Below are 18,266 nucleotides of genomic sequence, written 5' to 3'. Positions count from 1 at the left end.
TTACTATTTAGGAAGAAATTCTTGGCTGTGAGAGTTGTGAGGCCCTGGCATAGTTGCCCAGAGAAGCTGTGGCTGCCCCATCCCTGGAAGTGTCCAAGGCCAGGTTGGATGGGGCTTGGAGCAACCTGGGATAGTGGAAAGTGTCCCTGTCCACAGCAGGGGGTTGGACTTTAAAGTCCCTTCCAACCTAAACCATCCGAGGTTTTTATGATTAAATGCATCTTCAGGAAGAACAGTACAAGATAAAAGAAGGCTTAAACCAAACCATGAGGAAACAGCGTGAAGTAAAGCTGAAATTAAAACACTAGTTTGAGATAGGGAAGATCTGGGTATGGCTGAACATAATCTCATGTAAAACCAGAGTTTTGAACTCTTCACCTTGGTCACCAAGGCATGACACACAGCTGTGCAATCCCATGTTTCCTCTCCTGCCCACGTAAATCTGCTGTCACCAAACATCATCTGCATTGTGCAACTCACAGTGGATCCAGAAAGCAGAATCTGGGACTTCCCTAATCTCATTGATGTTTAATCACGGGTGGCACAGACTGTCCGAACTGCAGAGGAAATATTGCTATTATAAACTTTGTAATTATAAAGGTCTGTTTGATGTTCCAGGGAGCTGAAAACACTCTAGTGTGAACATAGTCATACAAGTCTGCCCAGCAGCTACGACTTTTTTGTTGTTGTTGTTGTTTTTTACATAAGCATTAGTGTGGGAGGAGAACAGATTTCAAGTGTACCTGGCAGCCTGAAGCATGGGTATGACCCACGTTATCTTATAGATCTTAATTACTTCTGATGTTTAACCGACAAAAAACGGTGAAACAAAGGAAGGCAGAGGCTCCCTGTTCCCTCCAGGCTGTTTGGAACTGCCTGGAAAAGTGCTGTAGAAAGAACTGGTTAGAGGAAAAATTATTTAACCTGAGTTTACAGGCTCAGTATGTGGAGGAAATACTATTTAATCTGAATTTACAGGCTCAATACGTAGAAGAAATATTTAATCTGAGTTTACAGGCACAGTAAATAGAAGAAAAACTATGTAATCTGAGTTTACAGGCTCAGTAAGTTAAATTTCTGATGGATTTCAGCGTGAACATTGGCTTGGTAAAAGCCTAGATCTTGGGAGTTTGATGTTAAAAGATGGTCTCGGTTAAGCAGGATGTTTCTAGCCCTCAAAGTTGCATTTTTAATCAGCTTAAAACTACAGAAAGCACAAAGTAAAATAGTCCAGTGGTGATTGAAAGTAAATGAGCAAACTGAATGACTAAAGAACCCAGTGTTTATTGAAAATAAATTACGGCACTGACTGGGATAGCACTAAAAGCAGTTGAAATAACCATCTCGTTACCAGAGGGCTCAGTTTTTTAACATTTGCCCTTTGATTTTTCATTTTTCTGGATTTAGATTGGATTTTAGAAACATTTAGAAACGCTTTGGGGGCGTGTTTTGGGGGCCGGGGGCAGGGCGCGCCCTGAGGACTTTTCCAACAGGACCAACTCCATGATGGCGGAGGGGGCGGAGGGAAGCGGCGCGCGCGGACCCCGCCCCCGCGGTGGGCGTGGCCTGGGCGGGTGCTGAGTCATGCTGGGCCAGCAGAAGCGCGGCACAGAAGCCCCGCCCCTCGGTGGGTGCGCCCGGCACGCGGCGGTATAAGATGTGCGCCGCGGGGCGGACGGCCTTTAGAGCGCGTCGGCGGCGGAGCGGAGCGGGTTCCTGCGTCAACAGTGCTTGGACGGAACCGGCCGCGCTCGGGCCCGCCGCGCCCCCTCCCACACACCCACAACACCACTGCTCACACAGCCACCGCCGTACCCACCGGAGCACGCAGCCATGGCAGCGCCCCCCTCCCAGGTGCGCCAGAACTACCACCAGGACTGCGAGGCCGCCGTCAACCGCCAGATCAACCTGGAGCTCTACGCGTCCTACGTGTACCTCAGCATGGTGAGAGGCGAGGGGTAGAGGGGCCGCACGCGGGCCCGGCGAGGTGGGGGGGTGTTCGCGGGTGCCGGGCGGTGCCTGCGGGCGCAGCTCCTCCTCTTCCTCCTCCTCCTTCCCCAGCGCCTCTGGGCCCTTGTGGGCCGTCCCCTGTGTGTAGGTGAGGCCCTTTATCTCGGTGTTCGCGGGCCCCGCGGCCGTTGCCCTTGTGGGCCCCGTTATCAGCCCGGCTCAGCGGCTCCCGGCCGGCTCTGCCCTTGGGGCTGGGCTGGATAGTAGGACCTGTCTAGCGAGGCGCTTGGCACCTTTTCCGCGGGCGTGCTCGGCTCCCAGGCACGGTTTTTCTTTCCTCTGTGAATCAGGAGGAATCCGCGGTTTCCTTGGCCCTGTGTCTACTTGTCTCGCTTGGCACGAGGGTCCGGTTTTAGCCACGCTGAGCTGCTCTGGCACAAGAAGCAGCTCTGACCTCTGTGCAGCTTTAGACGTGCAGGGAACTTGAGACTTTCCGGTGGCATTCCATAATGTCGTGGCATGTACATCCAGCACTTTACGGCTTGTTTCTGTGTTACTGTAAAAGTTTTAACGCGCTGTTTTGTTCTTACGTTGGTGGATGATAGTGGTACACAAAGCACTAGTGTCTTGCTTTGAACCTCCAGGCTGCTGGTTTAGCAGCAGAGAATTCTGTAGTAGTTTGGGAAATAAGTGGCAGCTGATGCAAAAGTTTCCATTGAATCCTGCTAATGGCCCTGACTGAGGAACAGATAAGCTATGCGGTGGCTTCTAATTGTTGTTAGAGGGGGGGTTTTTTTGGCTTTCAAAACAGTATTGGCTGTTGACCTGATATTTTAGTTCCATTTGTCTTTTAAATGCAATACTGCTATTTTTCTCCAAAAGTAGCAAGTGTACTCTTTAGTCTAATCCCTGGAAAGCCTAGGGAGGCATGAGAGCTTTATTGCAGAAGTACCTAAAAGTTAATGGCCACTCAGCTGGTGTTGCAAGTCATAACCCTGACTTGTGATCATTGTAAACAAGCTCGAGCAAACAAAGGGAAGATTTCTCCATGAAAAAGGCTTTTCAAGGCCGCAGTTTAAGGCATTTGAATGGTGATCAGAATAGGTATCTGTGTGGTATGGGGGATTTTTTTTGTATCTTCAGAACTGAACCAAGGACACAACTACCATTTGTAGTTAAGATTTAATCCTAGTTGGAAAAATAGTAAGGGGAGGGTTGTTCCACACTGCCTTGCTGTCTGCTGGCCTCAGCTTGGACTTGGGCCATCCTGAGGCAGGGCTGAGAGGAGACACATCTGAAGCCACACTTTAGGCTTAGCTTGGGATTCTGAGCCTGTGAATCCTTATTTTTCAGTCCTACTATTTTGACCGGGATGATGTGGCTCTGAAAAACTTTGCCAAGTACTTCCTGCATCAGTCCCATGAGGAGCGGGAGCATGCGGAGAAGCTGATGAAGCTGCAGAACCAGAGGGGAGGGCGCATCTTCCTGCAGGACATCAAGGTGAGGAGTGGGCTCTCCTGGCCCAGAACTACATTTGGGGTCTGGGAGGAGGTGGGTTTCCCTCTGGGTCCTTTCCCAGAAGGAGCAGCAGCTGACACTGGAGAAGCAGAGTCATTTGAGATGTGTAGTAATTTGATAATTTATGCTGATTGACTAAGAAAAAGTACTTTTCGTGTAAGAAGAGGATAATGGTTTCCTGTGGCAGAACAAGAAGGCAACTGGTTCATCATCATTACATTTAACAGCAGAAGTGCTCTGTGCACTGCTTTGAGAAGTGGGACTGGGGGGTTGCATTCGGTTGTGTTCTGAGTGCACATCAAGTGTTTGTTACCTAAATGTCTGAACTTGATCCAGACAAGCTTTGAGGGTGGTCTAAAGGCTTTGCTCCCTACTGATCTGTGGGTACTTAGAGAAAACATGGGCTGTGCTTTCCCCTGGCAGAAGCCAGACCGTGATGACTGGGAGAATGGCCTGACTGCAATGGAGTGTGCCCTGCACCTGGAAAAGAATGTGAACCAATCACTGCTAGAACTGCACAAATTGGCAACTGAGAAGAACGACCCACACGTAAGTGGAGGCTGAGCCTGAGAATGTGGCTGTGCAAGGAGGGGCCTTGGATGTGTCTAATTGTGTGGGTTTAGGGCTGAGCTGTGTGTCTTTGATGTTAATAAAGGTGAGAAAAGGTGAACCAGGGGTGCAGCCCTTCCAGAGGGAAGGGCCCAGATATCAGCCTGTCCTTTAGCCCTTTAGTGAGGTTATTGCTGTCCTTCCAGGAGGACTTTTATGGTAGCTGAGACTTGCTTTATTCCTTCTGAAGTGTATTAAGCTTTATGGAGGCTTGTTTCTGAGGTGGTTGAGTTCTATCTTATGAGGCTTTTCTGCCACAAAATTCTGGTGTCACTTCTGTATGTTACAAGCCCTGATACTTGAGAACAGTGTCTGAAAAAACTGGGCTCTTCACAGATAAAAGTTTTTGGCAAGGCTGGATTGAGGCTGCTTAGTATCAGGAAGAGATTAATGTGTGTGAATCCAAGTACTTGTGTGAGTGTCCTGTGTAAGCTGGAGGGACTTTTTTAAAGAAAACAATAAAACTGGGCTGGTTTAGAGGTGTAAATCCTCACAGTTGTGAGTTTGCTGTGTAGTGGGGGAGTCAAAATCTGTTCAGAGACTTGGCTAATGCTTCCTGTAGTGAGGAAGAGGAGAGGCTTCCTGAGCTCTGCAGGGTTCTGGAGCCAGTGTGCCTGTGTAAGCCCTGCCTCACTTTGATCTCCTTCTGGCTTTGCTGAAGCAAAACTTAAAAGCTGCTTCCTCTCAGCTTGAAAGTTGTCATGCTGTGTCCGCTCCTTTCTGGGCCTGAATTTAAACTCTCTTGGTCTCCCTTCCAGCTGTGTGACTTCATTGAGACTCATTACCTGGATGAGCAGGTGAAAGCCATCAAGGAGCTGGGTGACCATGTGACCAACCTGCGGAAGATGGGGGCACCAAAATACGGCATGGCCGAGTACCTCTTCGACAAGCACACCCTCGGGGACAGTGACAATGACAGCTGAAGTCTGGCCCAGAGACACGCTGTGGGTTTCAGTGGGACTCCTACTTAATGTCCAGCCATGCATGCAGCTTCAGCTACCTAGAGAAACAGTTCCATTCTCTGTACCAAATATCACCCCTCTTCTCTCTTGTGTTTTGTGTACTGCCCTCCAGCCAATAAAGTGACTTGGTTCCAGCTGGCTTTTCCTGTTTAGTTTTGAGGGAGAGAAGGCAGCTGTAATGAAGGGGTGTGGGAGGTAAATTTTTGTCATGTGGTGTGGGAGTCTTGCAGCTGCTGCTGAAGGCAGAAGTAGACCTTGTATGGTTTCTCTAAATTCCTGTTGCATGGGAACTAAAATGAGGAAACGAAACGATGGTCCTGGGCTTGAGCCTTGCTTTTATTTTCTGAGGGTGGGCAGTAAAGCTCAGCTGAGTGGTGTGGGCTACCATCCACATTTCTCTGAGCACTCAAATCTGTGGCAGGGGTGATCTGGAACTTCAGAAGGAAGCAATGTCGGGGCAGGTACTGCAGCTGCCTGTGATGGTATAGACAGTTACCCTGCCTTACTCCAGTACTTTCCCAGTACTGGAAAAGAGCAAAGACAGGATTGGAAGAAGCACTGTGGGTCTGCATCAGTAATAATGTGACTTGCTTCAGTCCCTTACTTTCCCTGGAGTAGTGCAAGTCCTGCCTGAGACCTACAGGCAGGCAGTAAGCTCAAGTTCTACTTGCTGTGAGGAGGAGGGAAGTAAGTGTCCATATTAACTATACTCCTGTTTTGGGCTACACCTGGCTGGTGCCTGCTGAGATATCATCAATACTTAACACTCAGTCTTGGCTTTTGGCTGAAAATTGGGGTTTTGGTGGTTTTCTTGTTGCAGCAGAAGTTGAGCTCGCTATGGTACCAAAACCAGGAGTAGTGTGTCCTTAGTGCTGGTTTTAGCCTAGGCCAGGCTGTAGCTGCATGTCCAGCACTGCCCTTCTGTTCAGGTGAGTGCCAGGTGTGAGGATGAGGAAGGTATCCCATGGAACCTTGTCTGCTTTAGCTGTACTGGTCCATCTGCTCCTCACCTGGGCTCTCACTGGCCTCCATGATCACCTCCATCAGCCCCACGAAGTCGCCCTCAGCCAGGGAGATTCCGGAGTCATTAGGGGATGGACTCTCTGCTCTTCTTGGCTCTTTTGTAGGGGTTGGGTTAGTGCTTCCATTCCCAGTGTCTCTTGTGTTCCTGGAAACCTCTGGATGCTGGTCTGGAGCGCTGGCTGCGTCTTCCAAGCTCAGACTGCGAGTGTCAGGGCCCAGGTTCCCCTTATGGGACCTCTCCAGGGCTGGAGAGGTCACGGGAGTGAAGGAGAAGCAGAGTGAGGTGCTGCCCCCGGGGGTTTTGTTACTGGGGTTGTGAAAGGCACCAGAATGCTCTGAGTTGGGAGGAGCTGATGCTGTGTTCTCCAGGGTTAGCCAGGGTGGGTGTGAAGCTTTCAAGCTCTTCAGGCTCTTGTAGCTGCCCTGCTTCTCCTGGTCAGGGGACTCTGCCAGGAAGGGGAATTTTGGGCTGTCGGATGCTGTGGACTGTGCTCCTGGGCTTCCTGTGGTGGCAGCTTCCCTGGAGTTATTCTTTTCCTCTTCCACTGTCACAGCTGTGGAGTCGGGACCTTTGCTCCGATCTGTTGGCCAGACGAAGGTTTCCTTTGCAGCTGAGCCCAGGGAGCTCTGGCTCTTGTAGACATCACTGGCCCTGGAAGGGGAGGCGTTGACGATGACATCCCTCAGGGAAGTTGAGCAGGCAGCAATGCTGGAGAGAGCAGGTGGTTTCTTCCGGCCTTGGCGTCTGGAAGGGAAAATCATGGGGATGGAGCTGATGGGTGTCTGGGGGGCGCTGTAGAAACCGGGTCTCTCATAGAAGGGGGTTGACATGAAGGCATCAAACTCCCTTAGTTTTCCATCTTCGCTGTCCCACTGCTCCTGGGAGTCTCCCTTTGGCTGACTGATGCCACCAGGGCTTCCTGACTTCCCCATGTCTTGGTAGGTATAGTGGGAGAAGGGCGATGCGGGGTCTCCTCGCCTGCGCAGCAGGTTCATCCGGGAGGAGGACCTGGAGAAGTTTGGTGACTGGACACCCAAGAGGCGACCCAGGTGTCCCAGTAATGGTGTGGAGTGGTTGGCTTCCTCATTCTCCTTGATCTGCTCTAGGGGCTGGAACTCCATCTCTTCTTTCTGCATGCTGGGAAAGGCAAAGCAGGGCTGTTATGCAGCCACAAAGGGAGGGGCTTTGTGTTACCGCTGCTGCCAGTGGCAGGCCTCTCCCTGTGCTGCCATTAAATGTGTTAGTGCTCCCAAAGCAGGGAAGCTCACAGTACAGGTGAGTGGGGGAAAGAGGTCAGAGTCATCCTTTTCCATGGAGGATGTTGGCTGTTGTCTTTGTGTGAGCCTAAAGGGATCTTAGAGCAAGATTTCACACATTATAGAGAAAGATATTACTACCCATTCTTGCTCCTCAGGTGTAATATCCTTCTGAAGACCTGATCCAGGTGTAACTGTGGACTGTTGTGACACCCTGCACTGACCTGATATCAAAAGTGGAGCCAAGGAACGATGGGCGTTTGTACTCAGCAGTGGCTGCTGTGTAGGGTGGCTGGGGATCAGGCTCATTCCAGTAGAGGTCCTTCTCCAGGATTGGTAAATCCTGATGCATCTCATCCACTGCCATGAGGGAGACCTGCAGGAGACAGCAGGAATGTCACACAAGGTGAGCAGCCTGTTTTCTGTAGATGAAGGGATGCAGGGCAGGAGGAAGCAGTGTAGCATGGAAGTGGGGCAAGTGGCTGAGGTTGCTGTGGTTTCCTGTCACTTGGGTTGTTTTCCATAGAATCACAGAATCAACCAGAAAAGACCTCAGAGATCATCAAGTCCAACCCTTGACCCAATCCCGCCGTGGTTCCCAGACCATGGCACTGATGCCACGTCTAGTCTCATCTTAAAAGCCCCCAGGGATGGTGAATCTACCCCCTCCCTGGGCAGCCCATTCCAATGGCTGATTACCCTCTCTGTAAAGAATTTCTTCCTAATATCCAACCTAAACCTCCCCTGGCACAGCTTAAGACTGTGCCCTCTTGTCCTACTGCTGGTTGCCTGGGAGAAGAGACCAACCCCCACCTGGCTACAACCTCCTGTCAGGGAGTTGTAGAGAGTGATGAGATCTCCCCTGAGCCTCCTCCTCTCCAGGCTAAACAACCCCAGCTCCCTCAGCCTCTCCTCACAGGACTTGTGCTCAAGTCCCTTCCCAGCCTTGTTGCTCTTCTCTGGACCTGCTTCAGCCCCTCAATGTCCTTCCTGAACTGAGGGCCCCAGAACTGGACACAGGACTCCAGGGGTGGCCTCACCAGCGCTGAGTACAGGGGAAGAATCACCTCCCTGGTCCTGCTGCCACACTGTTCCTGATCCAGGCCAGGATGCCATTGGCCTTCTTGGCCACCTGGGCACACTACTGGCTCATGTTCAGCTTCCTGACAATCCAGACTCCCAGGTCCCTTCCTGCCTGGCTGCTCTCCAGCTACTCTGTCCCCAGCCTGTAGCACTGCAGGGGGTTGTTGTGGCCAAAGTGCAGAACCTGGCACTTGGCCTTGTTGAACCTCATCCTGTTGGAATCAGCCCATCTCTCCAGCTTGTCCAGGTCCCTCTGCAGAACCCTCCTGCCTTCCAGCAAATCAACACAGAGATTTTATTCACATAGAGATTTGACTAATTGTAAGGAAAATGATGCTGAAGGAAATAAAAAAAGCAGCAGGCTCACTAGGACAGATGGGCTCAGTCTAATGAAGGGCTGGAGGTGTGGAGCTGTTGCACAGAAGAAAGCAGAGGAGGTTGTTTTAGGTAGATATAGGGTAGTAAAGATGGAAACAGGAATAATGTGTCATTCAAAGGCAATGAGGGCCTGAAATGAGCAGCCTGCATTCATGCCATGTGCCAGAGCATGGACTGAAGCTGCTGTTGGTCTCTGTGTACAAAGATAGGCCCAAAGCTCCAAATTCCTTGGTGTGGAGAACAGACGGGGACCTTCCTGTCACGGGCCTTGCTCCACCCCCTTTCTGGAGCCTGGGCTGTCCCCATGGCTGTGGAGGGACTGTCTCTCCATCCCATCACAGGCAGGGAGGTGGGGGCAGAGGTTTTGCAGAACTTGGTGACTGCACTGACAGCGTGGGAGGATCTTCCTTCCCTTTACCTGCAGGTTCCTGTCGATGAGCCAGTTGGCTTCAAAGTCATCATCATCCTCCCCAAAAGGGTTGATGAGTTGCTCGGCCACCTGCATGTGGAGAGCACACAGCAAAGGTCACCATGGTCACACCTACCCCTTTCCCTGCAGGGAGAAGGCCTGTGGGGCAGGGGCAAGCGTGATGTCCCTTGAATTCCTAGAAAGGCTGCTCCTCCCAAAAAGGGGAGGGTTAAAAGTGGAGGCCTGCCAGTGGCTGGGAGACATTGGCGCACACAATAACAGCCCTCCTGCAGCCTACTGCCTCTCTTTTCCCCAAACTAGTCAGGACCAAAGCTTTGGAAAGGTGCAGCTGGTCTCCAGGGTGATGCACTTGGAAAATCAGAAGGTAATTCCCTTCAGCCTCCCCTTGGCTTTCTGTTGTTGTGCACAGATCAAAGAACACACAGCTGGGTCCCTGGTGAGCTCACGTGGGGAAAAGCCCTTGGCTGAGTCATATTCCAGCTCCAGACGTATTTTCCTGGACTTACCTTTAACCAGCCAGCGTAGAAGAAGAACTGCAAAAATGTAAAGACAGGCACGAAGAGATCCAGTTCATGGCCAGGATATGCTTTTTCTGGATCCAGGAACTGCCTCCCAATCAGACAGGCCAGGAAGAAGCTGTAAACAGCCACGGTCACCACCTGGGAAAGATGCCAAGGGACACACCAGGGGAGCGTGAGTTCCCAGCATCTCCCTTCAGTTCCACCCCACACATCTCCAAAGCCAGATTCTGGCTCTGCAGCCTTCGGAAAGCCTTCGATTCACTTATGACAGGCTGCTGTTTTGCAGGGGGATGCATTCCCACAGCAGAAAGCTTTAAATATTCCCTTTAGCTGTCGCATGTGCTGTATGTCATTCCATGCTGTTCCTGGAATGAGATCTGTGTAGGTGTCACAGGGCAGTGGCAAAAGGAAGCACATGACATCCTGGATGGACTGAAAGCTGTCTCGTGGCTCAGTCCAAGCTGGCAGGCTGCTTCCAAGTCTGGAAGGGAACCCTGGCAGTCCTATTAGCTCCTTCTTTCCTGCTCCTCATGCTGAGCCTTTTTTCTATTTGCCTGCTTGCTTGCCTGGATCTCAGGCTGTGCTGAGCTCTGTGCTTTTCTTTATAACCACAGGACTGGAAACTTCCCCTTTTCAAATTAACAGTAACTGAGACTCTCTTGATACAAGCAAAGGGGTTCAAAACAGGAACATACTTTCCCAAGGTGTTCCCCATTAACCTTCAGCAGCTCCTATTTCACAGTGGAGGGCATCAGTGTTATCTGAGTAGCTGGATTGTAGGAGACAAAGGGGCAAGTTGGTGCCCAAGTGTCTGCCTGGGCTGTTAAATAGCTGAGGACACGCACAGAGCTCACTCACACCTGTGGCACAACTCCCCTGGAGCTCCTTGTCTGGAATGTGTGCCCTGCAAACTGGTGCAGGGAGTGGGTCTGTGGTCCCTGTGTTTTCTATGTACCTGTGTGGCACATTTGGGGTTAGTTCCCCCTGGACAGGGGTGTGTCTATAGAGATGGATGTGCCTGAGTTAGGGAGATGAGGCTGGGATGGATGTGTGCTGCTGAGGTACCTATGGAAAAGAGATATGTGTAGGTGGGGATGAGGGATTCAAGAGTATCCTGCATGGTCCATGTGTGAGGCAGGTAGGGAGCACCTTTTCTACAGGTTGTTCAGCCTGGAGATGAGAAGGTTTTGGGGAGACTGAGGCCTTCCAGTACCTTAAGGGACTTAGAGAAAGGAGGGAGAGGGACTTTTTATATGGACAGACAGTGACAGAACAAGGGGCAAAGGTTTTAAACTGACAGAGGGCAGGTTTAGATTAGATGTTAGGAAGAGATTCTTTACTCAGAGGGTGCCCATGGCAGGGGGGTGGAACTTTAGAAGATGAGCTTTAAGGTCCCTTCCGATGCAAACCATTGCAGGATTCTAGGTAAGGATGTAAATGGGGATGCGCACAGGCAGGTGGTGGAGCAGAAGGTGTGGGGATCCCTTCTCACCTGGGTGTAGACCAGGGGGATGCTGATCCAGTCGTACCCATAGAGTCTCCCGCACTGGCTGCGCAGGGTGTTGAGCTCCTGCAGTGGGGAAAAGGAATGGCCTGTCAGAATAACTTTGCATGTCCTTGCTGAGGACACAGAGCCTCTCTGGAACCACTGTCCCTCATTGCTCCAGCCCATTCCCTCCTGCTTCCACCTCCTCTGAAAGGGAGGCTCAGTCAGGACTCCTGTTCCTGTGGTGCCCAGCTCTAGCCCAGCAGACCACCAGCAGGATCTCACACATCCCTGGAGGAACTCCTCACTGCCCGGGTGTCTCCATCTGAGCCCAAGATCCCTTCCTAACTCACTTCCTAGCAGTTTATCTCCTCACAAAATGAGCAGCCAACAGGAGAGGCAAAAGGATGTCTCAGGAGTATCCATTTCTCTCTCCTGCCTATAGATAAGTACGCCAGAGGGAGATCTCTCTCTCTGGGCAGATGAATCCCACTTTAGGCAATGGAAACCACGTGACTTTCTCTGCACATGAATACCAAGAAGGATGAGCTGCTCTAGAGTCTTTTTCTATGCAGCTGGGCAGGGATTGTTGCCAGGTCTTGCCTGCGGAGCGTGGCCTGCTGCCCAGGACTATCAAAGGGTTTTCAATAGCAAAGTTTTCTAAAGGACCTTCATTGTTGGGGATTTTTTTGACCTCTCCTGATCTCTTCCAGGTACCTACTTTCTTATGGCTTTCCAGTTGTATCGTAGAGACCTCCACTGGCTACTGTTGTTTGCTGCCCTGGAGCGTGTCAAGGCTGATCAGGGACCTGCTAATTGGATACCTCCCATTCCCACACCTAAAAGTGAGTCCAATGGTTCCTCCCAGTCCCGTATTTGAGAAAGATGTCACATTGCCCTCTCCTCAAATATATGTGACAGTGCTGCCATGTCAGTAGGCCATGGAAAGCTCTGTTCTGTCACCAGCTGGAGTGTGGCATTGGGAGCATTTTCCACCAAAGTTAATGGAACATCCCCAGGTATCCCCAGGATCTCACACAGTTGCCTATTGTCTCTTTCACTCACATTCAGGATTCCTTGGAGCAGCACACTGTCTCGGATCCTCCCGTCATTCCTTGCCTTCACAGCCAGATTGGAGAACCACACACATGGGATCCAAAACTTGTTGTGGGGGGAATTCAAGCTCTCAAACTTCTTGTGCTCTTCTGGTGTCATGAGGCCTGTGTGGAAGACAGTAAATGGAAAAGGGATGGCCACAAAGGGCAGAAAGGAATTGATCTGGTTTAAAATGAAAACATTTGAATCTCAGGTGGTGGCCTCAGCTCTCCTTAAAACCACAGGAAAGACTCAGGTGCTCAGAACTTTGGGAGACACACGGAAGGAGGATAAGTCTCATAGTTAAAATTTTGAGTCATAGAGGTATGAGAGGTGGGATTTATGGGATTTCACTTTGGCTGTCTGCAGCACATCTGATCAGATCACAGTACTGCTGAGGGTACAACTGCCTAAATGTCCACAGCTATTTGTCTGGAATGGCATAACATGTGCCCTAGAGTGCCTATTTCTCTCTCTGGATTGCAAAGGGAACCCAGATAATGGGGGCAGGTGCAGACCTCTCCATTTGGGCAGACTGGGAAACATTGTACCTTCAGGAGCATCCTCCCAAAGAGGATTCAGGGAGCCCAGCAGTTAAGTTTGGAGATCTGAGGTTCCAGTTCCCACCCACAGTGGAAAACTGTTGCCTGCTGCAGTCAGTCAGCAGACTGCAGCACTATCCCACCTCCAACCTGAAGGTCAGGAGGCCTTTCCCGAGGCTCTCTGCCCCAAAAATAGCAGCCAGGTGGTGGTGCCAGGGCTGACCTGCCCTCACGACATGCTCCATGCTGGGGAAGCGCTTGTAGACGGCGGTGCTGACGGAGCGCAGGATCAGCACGCTGACCAGGTTGCTGTAGCGCATCAGGGTGCGCCGCAGGAGCCTCCCGTACTCATCCTCCCCATCCACGTTGCAGGACACCAGGTTCATGATCCGGTCAGGCCACGGGATGCTCTCGTATTGAGCCCACCAGCGGGACACCACCAGCGCCACGTAGAAACCTGGAGGGGAGCTGAGCAAATTAGGCATCCCAGAGGAGTGGGAGAAGGAAGCTGACCAAATTAGGTACCGTAAGGGAGTAGGAAGCTCTGCTCTTCTCCTCTTCTTTTCTTCTAGTGCTCATACAGGGATGAGTGCAGGAATAACCAGAGGGGAATTCAGACCTTCAGGCTAAAAAGAGTCTGCATTTCATGGTTTGTTTCATAGTATCACAGAATTGTTTGGGTTGGAAGAGACCTTAAAGATCATCTCATTCCATGGACAGGGACACCTTCCACTAAACCAGGTTGCTCCAGAGCTCCATCCAACCTGGTCTTGAATGCTTCTAGGGACAGGGTAGCCACAGCTTCTCTGTGCCAGGGCCTCACCACCCTCACAGGGAAGAATTTTTTCCTAAACAACAAAGAATTTCTTCCTAAAGAAATTTACAATCTCTATCAAACCAGAGAGAAGAAATGCTGTCCCATTCCCCTCCCTGTGTGATCTCAGGCAGAGCTCCTTACCCAGCACGAAGGATACAGGGATTAGCTCAGCGTAGCTGTTGCAGTACAGTGCCAGCTTCTCAAACATCAGCCTTTGGCTCTCACTCAGGATCAGCCTAAAAGGGACAAATAGAAGCAGCAGCCTCAGAGAAGAGTCTGGGCCCTGTTGGACCCGCTGGGGTGAGACTGGCAAGGATGGGGAGTCTGTGGGTGAACAGCCCTCGTGAGCCTGGGATATCAGCCCACATCCCCAAAATACCCTACTGACTAGTCCAGAGCCAGAGAACTGTGTAGTAAGTAATGCAGCCTGATGTCAGGGACCACCTTTATTTTTCTTGCTCAGGAGAACAATGTGTGGTACCAAGGGTTTGACACGGAGCTTGGATGTGCACTGCAGTTCACTTAATATCCTGGAAAACGTCAGTCCCAAGCTGTGCTCTCCCCTGAGTTCCTGCCTCTTAAAGCTGCTTCCTTTCCTTCCCCCACCCTCCCTCCCTTGTCTTTCAGCTTTTTTTTCTCCTCCACTTTTTCCTCTCCTTCCCTTCCTTCCCTCCTGCAAGCAGAGGCTGATGAGTGTCTGTCCAGCATCCCTGTTCCAATCCCATGTTGCTCCGCTGTCCTGCTCCAGGACAGGCTGTGTTAGTGTCAGGGTGTAAGGTGCTCACCTGTAGATAAGGCTGATGGTGAAGTAGAGTGAGATGAAAATCAAGAACTCTGAGTAGAGCAGTTTGTAGATACTCCCTTTCCATTGGAGCAGCAGCTGGGAGAACGTGCCCAGGCGGGCGTCTGCCACACGGTTGGTGTATGTCACTGTCATCACAGGTCCTGTGGCACACACAAAAGGAGGAAGTGTTGAAGCTTGAACAGAAGGAGGAGCCAAGCAAGATGCAAGGATAGAGGAGAAAGAGAGAAAGACAGCAAGAAACAGTTGAGATCCAAAGCCAGATAAGGTGAAGTCAGTGACACACACAACCAGGAGGAAATCGGTCGTAAGCAATTAATTTGCAATCTTTCCCCTGTCCTTGAGCTGCACATGAGCTGGTTACAGTGACAGAGGATGTATTTTCTGGTGGAGCCCTGGATTTCTAGTGCTTGATTGTCAGCATTCAAGTGGGGCTGGTTGGCTGGAGAGGACAGAGCCCACGTGCCACCACCTTCCCACAAAACACTGGTGTAAGGTTAAGTGTCACGGTCACAAACTCCACAGTTGCTTATCCCATTAATTTTTTTTGTTATACTATTTGTTTCAAATATGTTTCTGTAAAATGTTGGGAAGCATCTTCCTGGAATGCTGCTGGCAAAAAAATTCAAGCCAAAGGAAAGCAAAACCCCCCAAAAGTAGAGATTTCTTAGAACTGATCCAGATGAAGGTGCCCAACAAGAATTGCTGTCTTTAAATTTGGGCTGAGGGCCATATCTGGACTCTGCTGGTCCTAGTCCTGCAGGCACAACAGCACTCCCTGTTACAGATCTGCGGGATGGAGTTCGGCCAGGCTCACAGAGCCCAAATTCCAGCAGCTCTGCCTCCCCTCTCCTTCCACCATATGTTGCACAATAAATCACACTGGATAAAAAAAGGCATTCAGGCTCCTGAAATGCTTCCCAGTCATGCAGCATCCCCATTGCAATTCTAGTCTAACAGGGATAAATATTTATTTAACATCAATTAGTAATCAGACTCACTTTCATATAAATCTGAATTTGTAAAAAAAAAAAAAACAAACAAAAACCCAAACCAAACCAAACCAAAAAACACAAACAAACAAACAAAAACCACAAAACACTGGTGTAATCCATGCCAGGCAGGTTGGTGAATGATCCCTTGGCTTATAATTAACCTGTGTGAAACTACTGGTATTTCTAAATCTTAACATGTCACCAGGGTGTTACACAGGCATTGCTATTTAACAGAGGTAACAACGTTAGTAATTATGGCTCCTCAGGCTCTCCCCTGAATGATAGAGACAGTGAGAAACTTCAAGGGACAATTCACACCTTGCAGCACCTGAAGGCAGATAAGTTTGTGCCGTGTTCCTTATTTAAACATCTCAGTGAAAAACCTACACCTAGGTGGGGACAACTTGAGTCCCAGTGAGCTGCTGCTGTGAAGAAAAACAGCAAAGTCTGGGCTTTTTGGCTACTTCAACCAAATAACATCTTTTTCCTGGTTTTGGCTTTTTGGTGCTGCTCCTCCTTTGGCTTTCCCTGTAGTAACTCAGGTCCCTGAGTCCCCTCTCACAGGTTATGTGGAGGAGCAGAGCTAGTCCCTGTCCCCAGCTGCACAAATGCACATTTCACTAAATCCTCGTGCACTTCTGTGCCATTCTCATATGGATTTCTGTGCACAGGACTTGGAAGAGTGAGTTTTAACTGCCCCAGAGACTGCACACATGGGCTGTATGGAAAAAAAATGTATGCCCATATAGCCATAAATTTGGGGGGTCTGCTTACACAAGGCTATCTGCTTTCTCTATGCTTTGGGTCTTGATATAGCCCAGGGAGACTCTTTGTTGCGTAATTCAGATACACATTCACTTTTTACCAAAGAAGGAAAACTTCAGCTCTTGTCCATGTAAATAATGGATGTCACCCACCTCTGTGCAGTTCTTCCCCCGCATGGGATATGGTTTTTTTCCCCAGTGCTTTTCCCTACAGCCCAGAATGGTTAAGGCACTTCCCTGCCCACCTGCCAGCCTGCATGGGACTGCCCAGGGATGTCACTGGGCAGCTGGCACACTCCAAGTACCATTTGGGGTTGAGGTGGGAGGTGACTCACTGGCACACCGGAGTCAGTATGGGGAGGAAGAGCCATCCCCTGCACGGCACTGCTGCCTGCCACTGCCTGCATCCACCTGCCTCATCCCTCTGGACTAACCATTGCACCTGGAGGTCCACTGCCACTAATCAGAGTGTGGGAACCCACAGCAATCAGGATTCTGCAACATCAGGTGCATCACCCACCACATGAGACGGCAAACAGACACGAGCAGGTACCACAGAGCTGGAGAACGAGGGGACAGAGCAGAGGGATGGAGTGAGAGGAGGTTACAGGAAGGCAGGAAGGTCTCAGAAGGAATCTGCCTCCTCTTAGGAGGACGAGATACTCACAGTCATGGGCTCCTTTGCCACGCTGGAGGCTGTGGAGGTTTGGTGCCGCACGTGTCCTCGCTGGGTCCTTTGTGGCCCACGCCACCGCCCGCCTCCTCGTGCCCCCTTGGCTCATGAGGGGATTGAACCTGCCCGACACGGTGTGCTAAGGAGCCTGAGACCCACTTGGGAGCTGCAGCCGGTCACTTGATGCCGTAATCCTTCCTCATTACAAAAGAGACTCTGTTGTCTTTTGCCCTGTTCCCTCCTAATCTTCTGAGTAAGCCCTGCGTGTTTATAGAGGCGGCCAGAGGAGGGGGAGGCAGGGCTGGCTGCTCTGCTGCTGCTAACTCCTGGCACAGCCATGGTGGCTGCCAGGAGAGAGGCATTTTTCCTCTAATTCTTTCCTGTTTGGTCCCTTTCTCCGTGTCACAATCTTACAGGAACCCCAGGAGATTATGCAGGGCTGGAATTTTCCACAAAGGCTGTAAAATGTGTCATGCCTGGGGGGCTGCACAGCCCTCTCTTCCCTGGGGAAGCTCCTTAGCTTGGTGAAACACCTGGTCCATGCTCTGCCTGGCTCTCACAGGATGTTTCTCTGTCACTCCTCGCTGTCCTTGGATGAGTTTGTCACCTCTTCCAGCTGTGGTTTGGATGCTGGGGACTTCCACTCTGCCACTGCCTCCCCGAGACTCTTTCCATGGGTTCACTTTCTCTTCCTCTGGCTTCTTCCAGCAGTGCTTGGGGACTCACTGCTCTTCCCTGCATGACATCCTGGGAAACATCAGTCCTTGCCTTTGTCCTGAAATCTCCACCAAGCCAGAAACTCCTTCCTTCTGTCTCTCCAGGGTCCCTTTTCTGCTCCCAAGTCATCCCTCCCAATTGCCACCATCCTTCTCATCCACCACCTCAACAATCCCCCGTTAGGTCTTTAGGATGTTCCCCTTCCACGGGGCTCTGAATGAAAATCCTTTCTCACTAATTAGTCTTCCATCATTTACCCAGCTGTGGGATGCTGTGGAGAGGGAGCACAGGTCTGATCCATGCAGGTAAGAGCAGCTGGAGACCAGGACTCCTGTAAAAACCAACTTTCTCTTGTGCTGGTTGTATGCCTGTGTCTTTGACACTTGCTTATCATCAGCAGTTGGGATCAATTTTTCCCAAATGTAGTTTTATCCTTCCTGTGGCTGATCCTAGACAAGGGGAGGGTGCTGTTGCGAGTGGTTTGGATGCTCCTGGGGACATGAAACAACAAACCCCAGAGTGTCCTGCTGTTTGTGGAAGGATGTGCTGGCATCTGGGGGACTCTGCTGCCCTCCTCTGAGAGCAGCTCAGCTGGCAGCTCGTGTGTTTCACAGCTGCTGCTGGGACAGCACGAAATATGTGTG

General features: G+C 50.7%; 2 protein-coding genes across 3 annotated transcripts; one reads left to right on the top strand and one right to left on the bottom strand.

The window, feature by feature from the left end:
- Positions 1-1,649: 1,649 nt before the first annotated feature.
- On the top strand, positions 1,650-5,173 carry FTH1 (ferritin heavy chain 1). Its single transcript, XM_027667404.1, has 4 exons — positions 1,650-1,944; positions 3,304-3,450; positions 3,892-4,017; positions 4,836-5,173. The coding sequence occupies exons 1-4, from the start codon at positions 1,834-1,836 to the stop codon at positions 4,998-5,000; spliced, it is 549 nt and encodes a 182-aa protein (XP_027523205.1). The 5' UTR covers positions 1,650-1,833; the 3' UTR covers positions 5,001-5,173.
- A 54-nt stretch (positions 5,174-5,227) lies between these two features.
- On the bottom strand, positions 5,228-18,217 carry BEST1 (bestrophin 1). 2 transcript variants are annotated; one of them, XM_027667395.1, is made up of 10 exons: positions 16,900-18,217; positions 14,457-14,616; positions 13,813-13,907; positions 13,078-13,311; positions 12,283-12,437; positions 11,224-11,301; positions 9,717-9,869; positions 9,199-9,279; positions 7,544-7,695; positions 5,228-7,200 (listed from the first exon to the last, which is right to left on the bottom strand). In XM_027667395.1, the coding sequence occupies exons 2-10, from the start codon at positions 14,606-14,608 to the stop codon at positions 6,021-6,023; spliced, it is 2,280 nt and encodes a 759-aa protein (XP_027523196.1). In that variant the 5' UTR covers positions 14,609-14,616; positions 16,900-18,217; the 3' UTR covers positions 5,228-6,020. The 2 variants fall into 2 exon arrangements, with proteins under 2 accessions (XP_027523196.1, XP_027523197.1); XM_027667396.1 differs by lacking the exon at positions 16,900-18,217 and having other exon boundaries at positions 14,457-15,252.
- Positions 18,218-18,266: the final 49 nt, after the last annotated feature.

Source organism: Corapipo altera, unplaced genomic scaffold (genome assembly GCF_003945725.1).
Source record: "Corapipo altera isolate COAL_440 unplaced genomic scaffold, ASM394572v1 114, whole genome shotgun sequence".
NCBI lineage: Eukaryota > Metazoa > Chordata > Aves > Passeriformes > Pipridae > Corapipo > Corapipo altera.
Note: the sequence above shows the minus strand (reverse complement) of the source record. Positions and strands in the feature narration are given on the sequence as shown.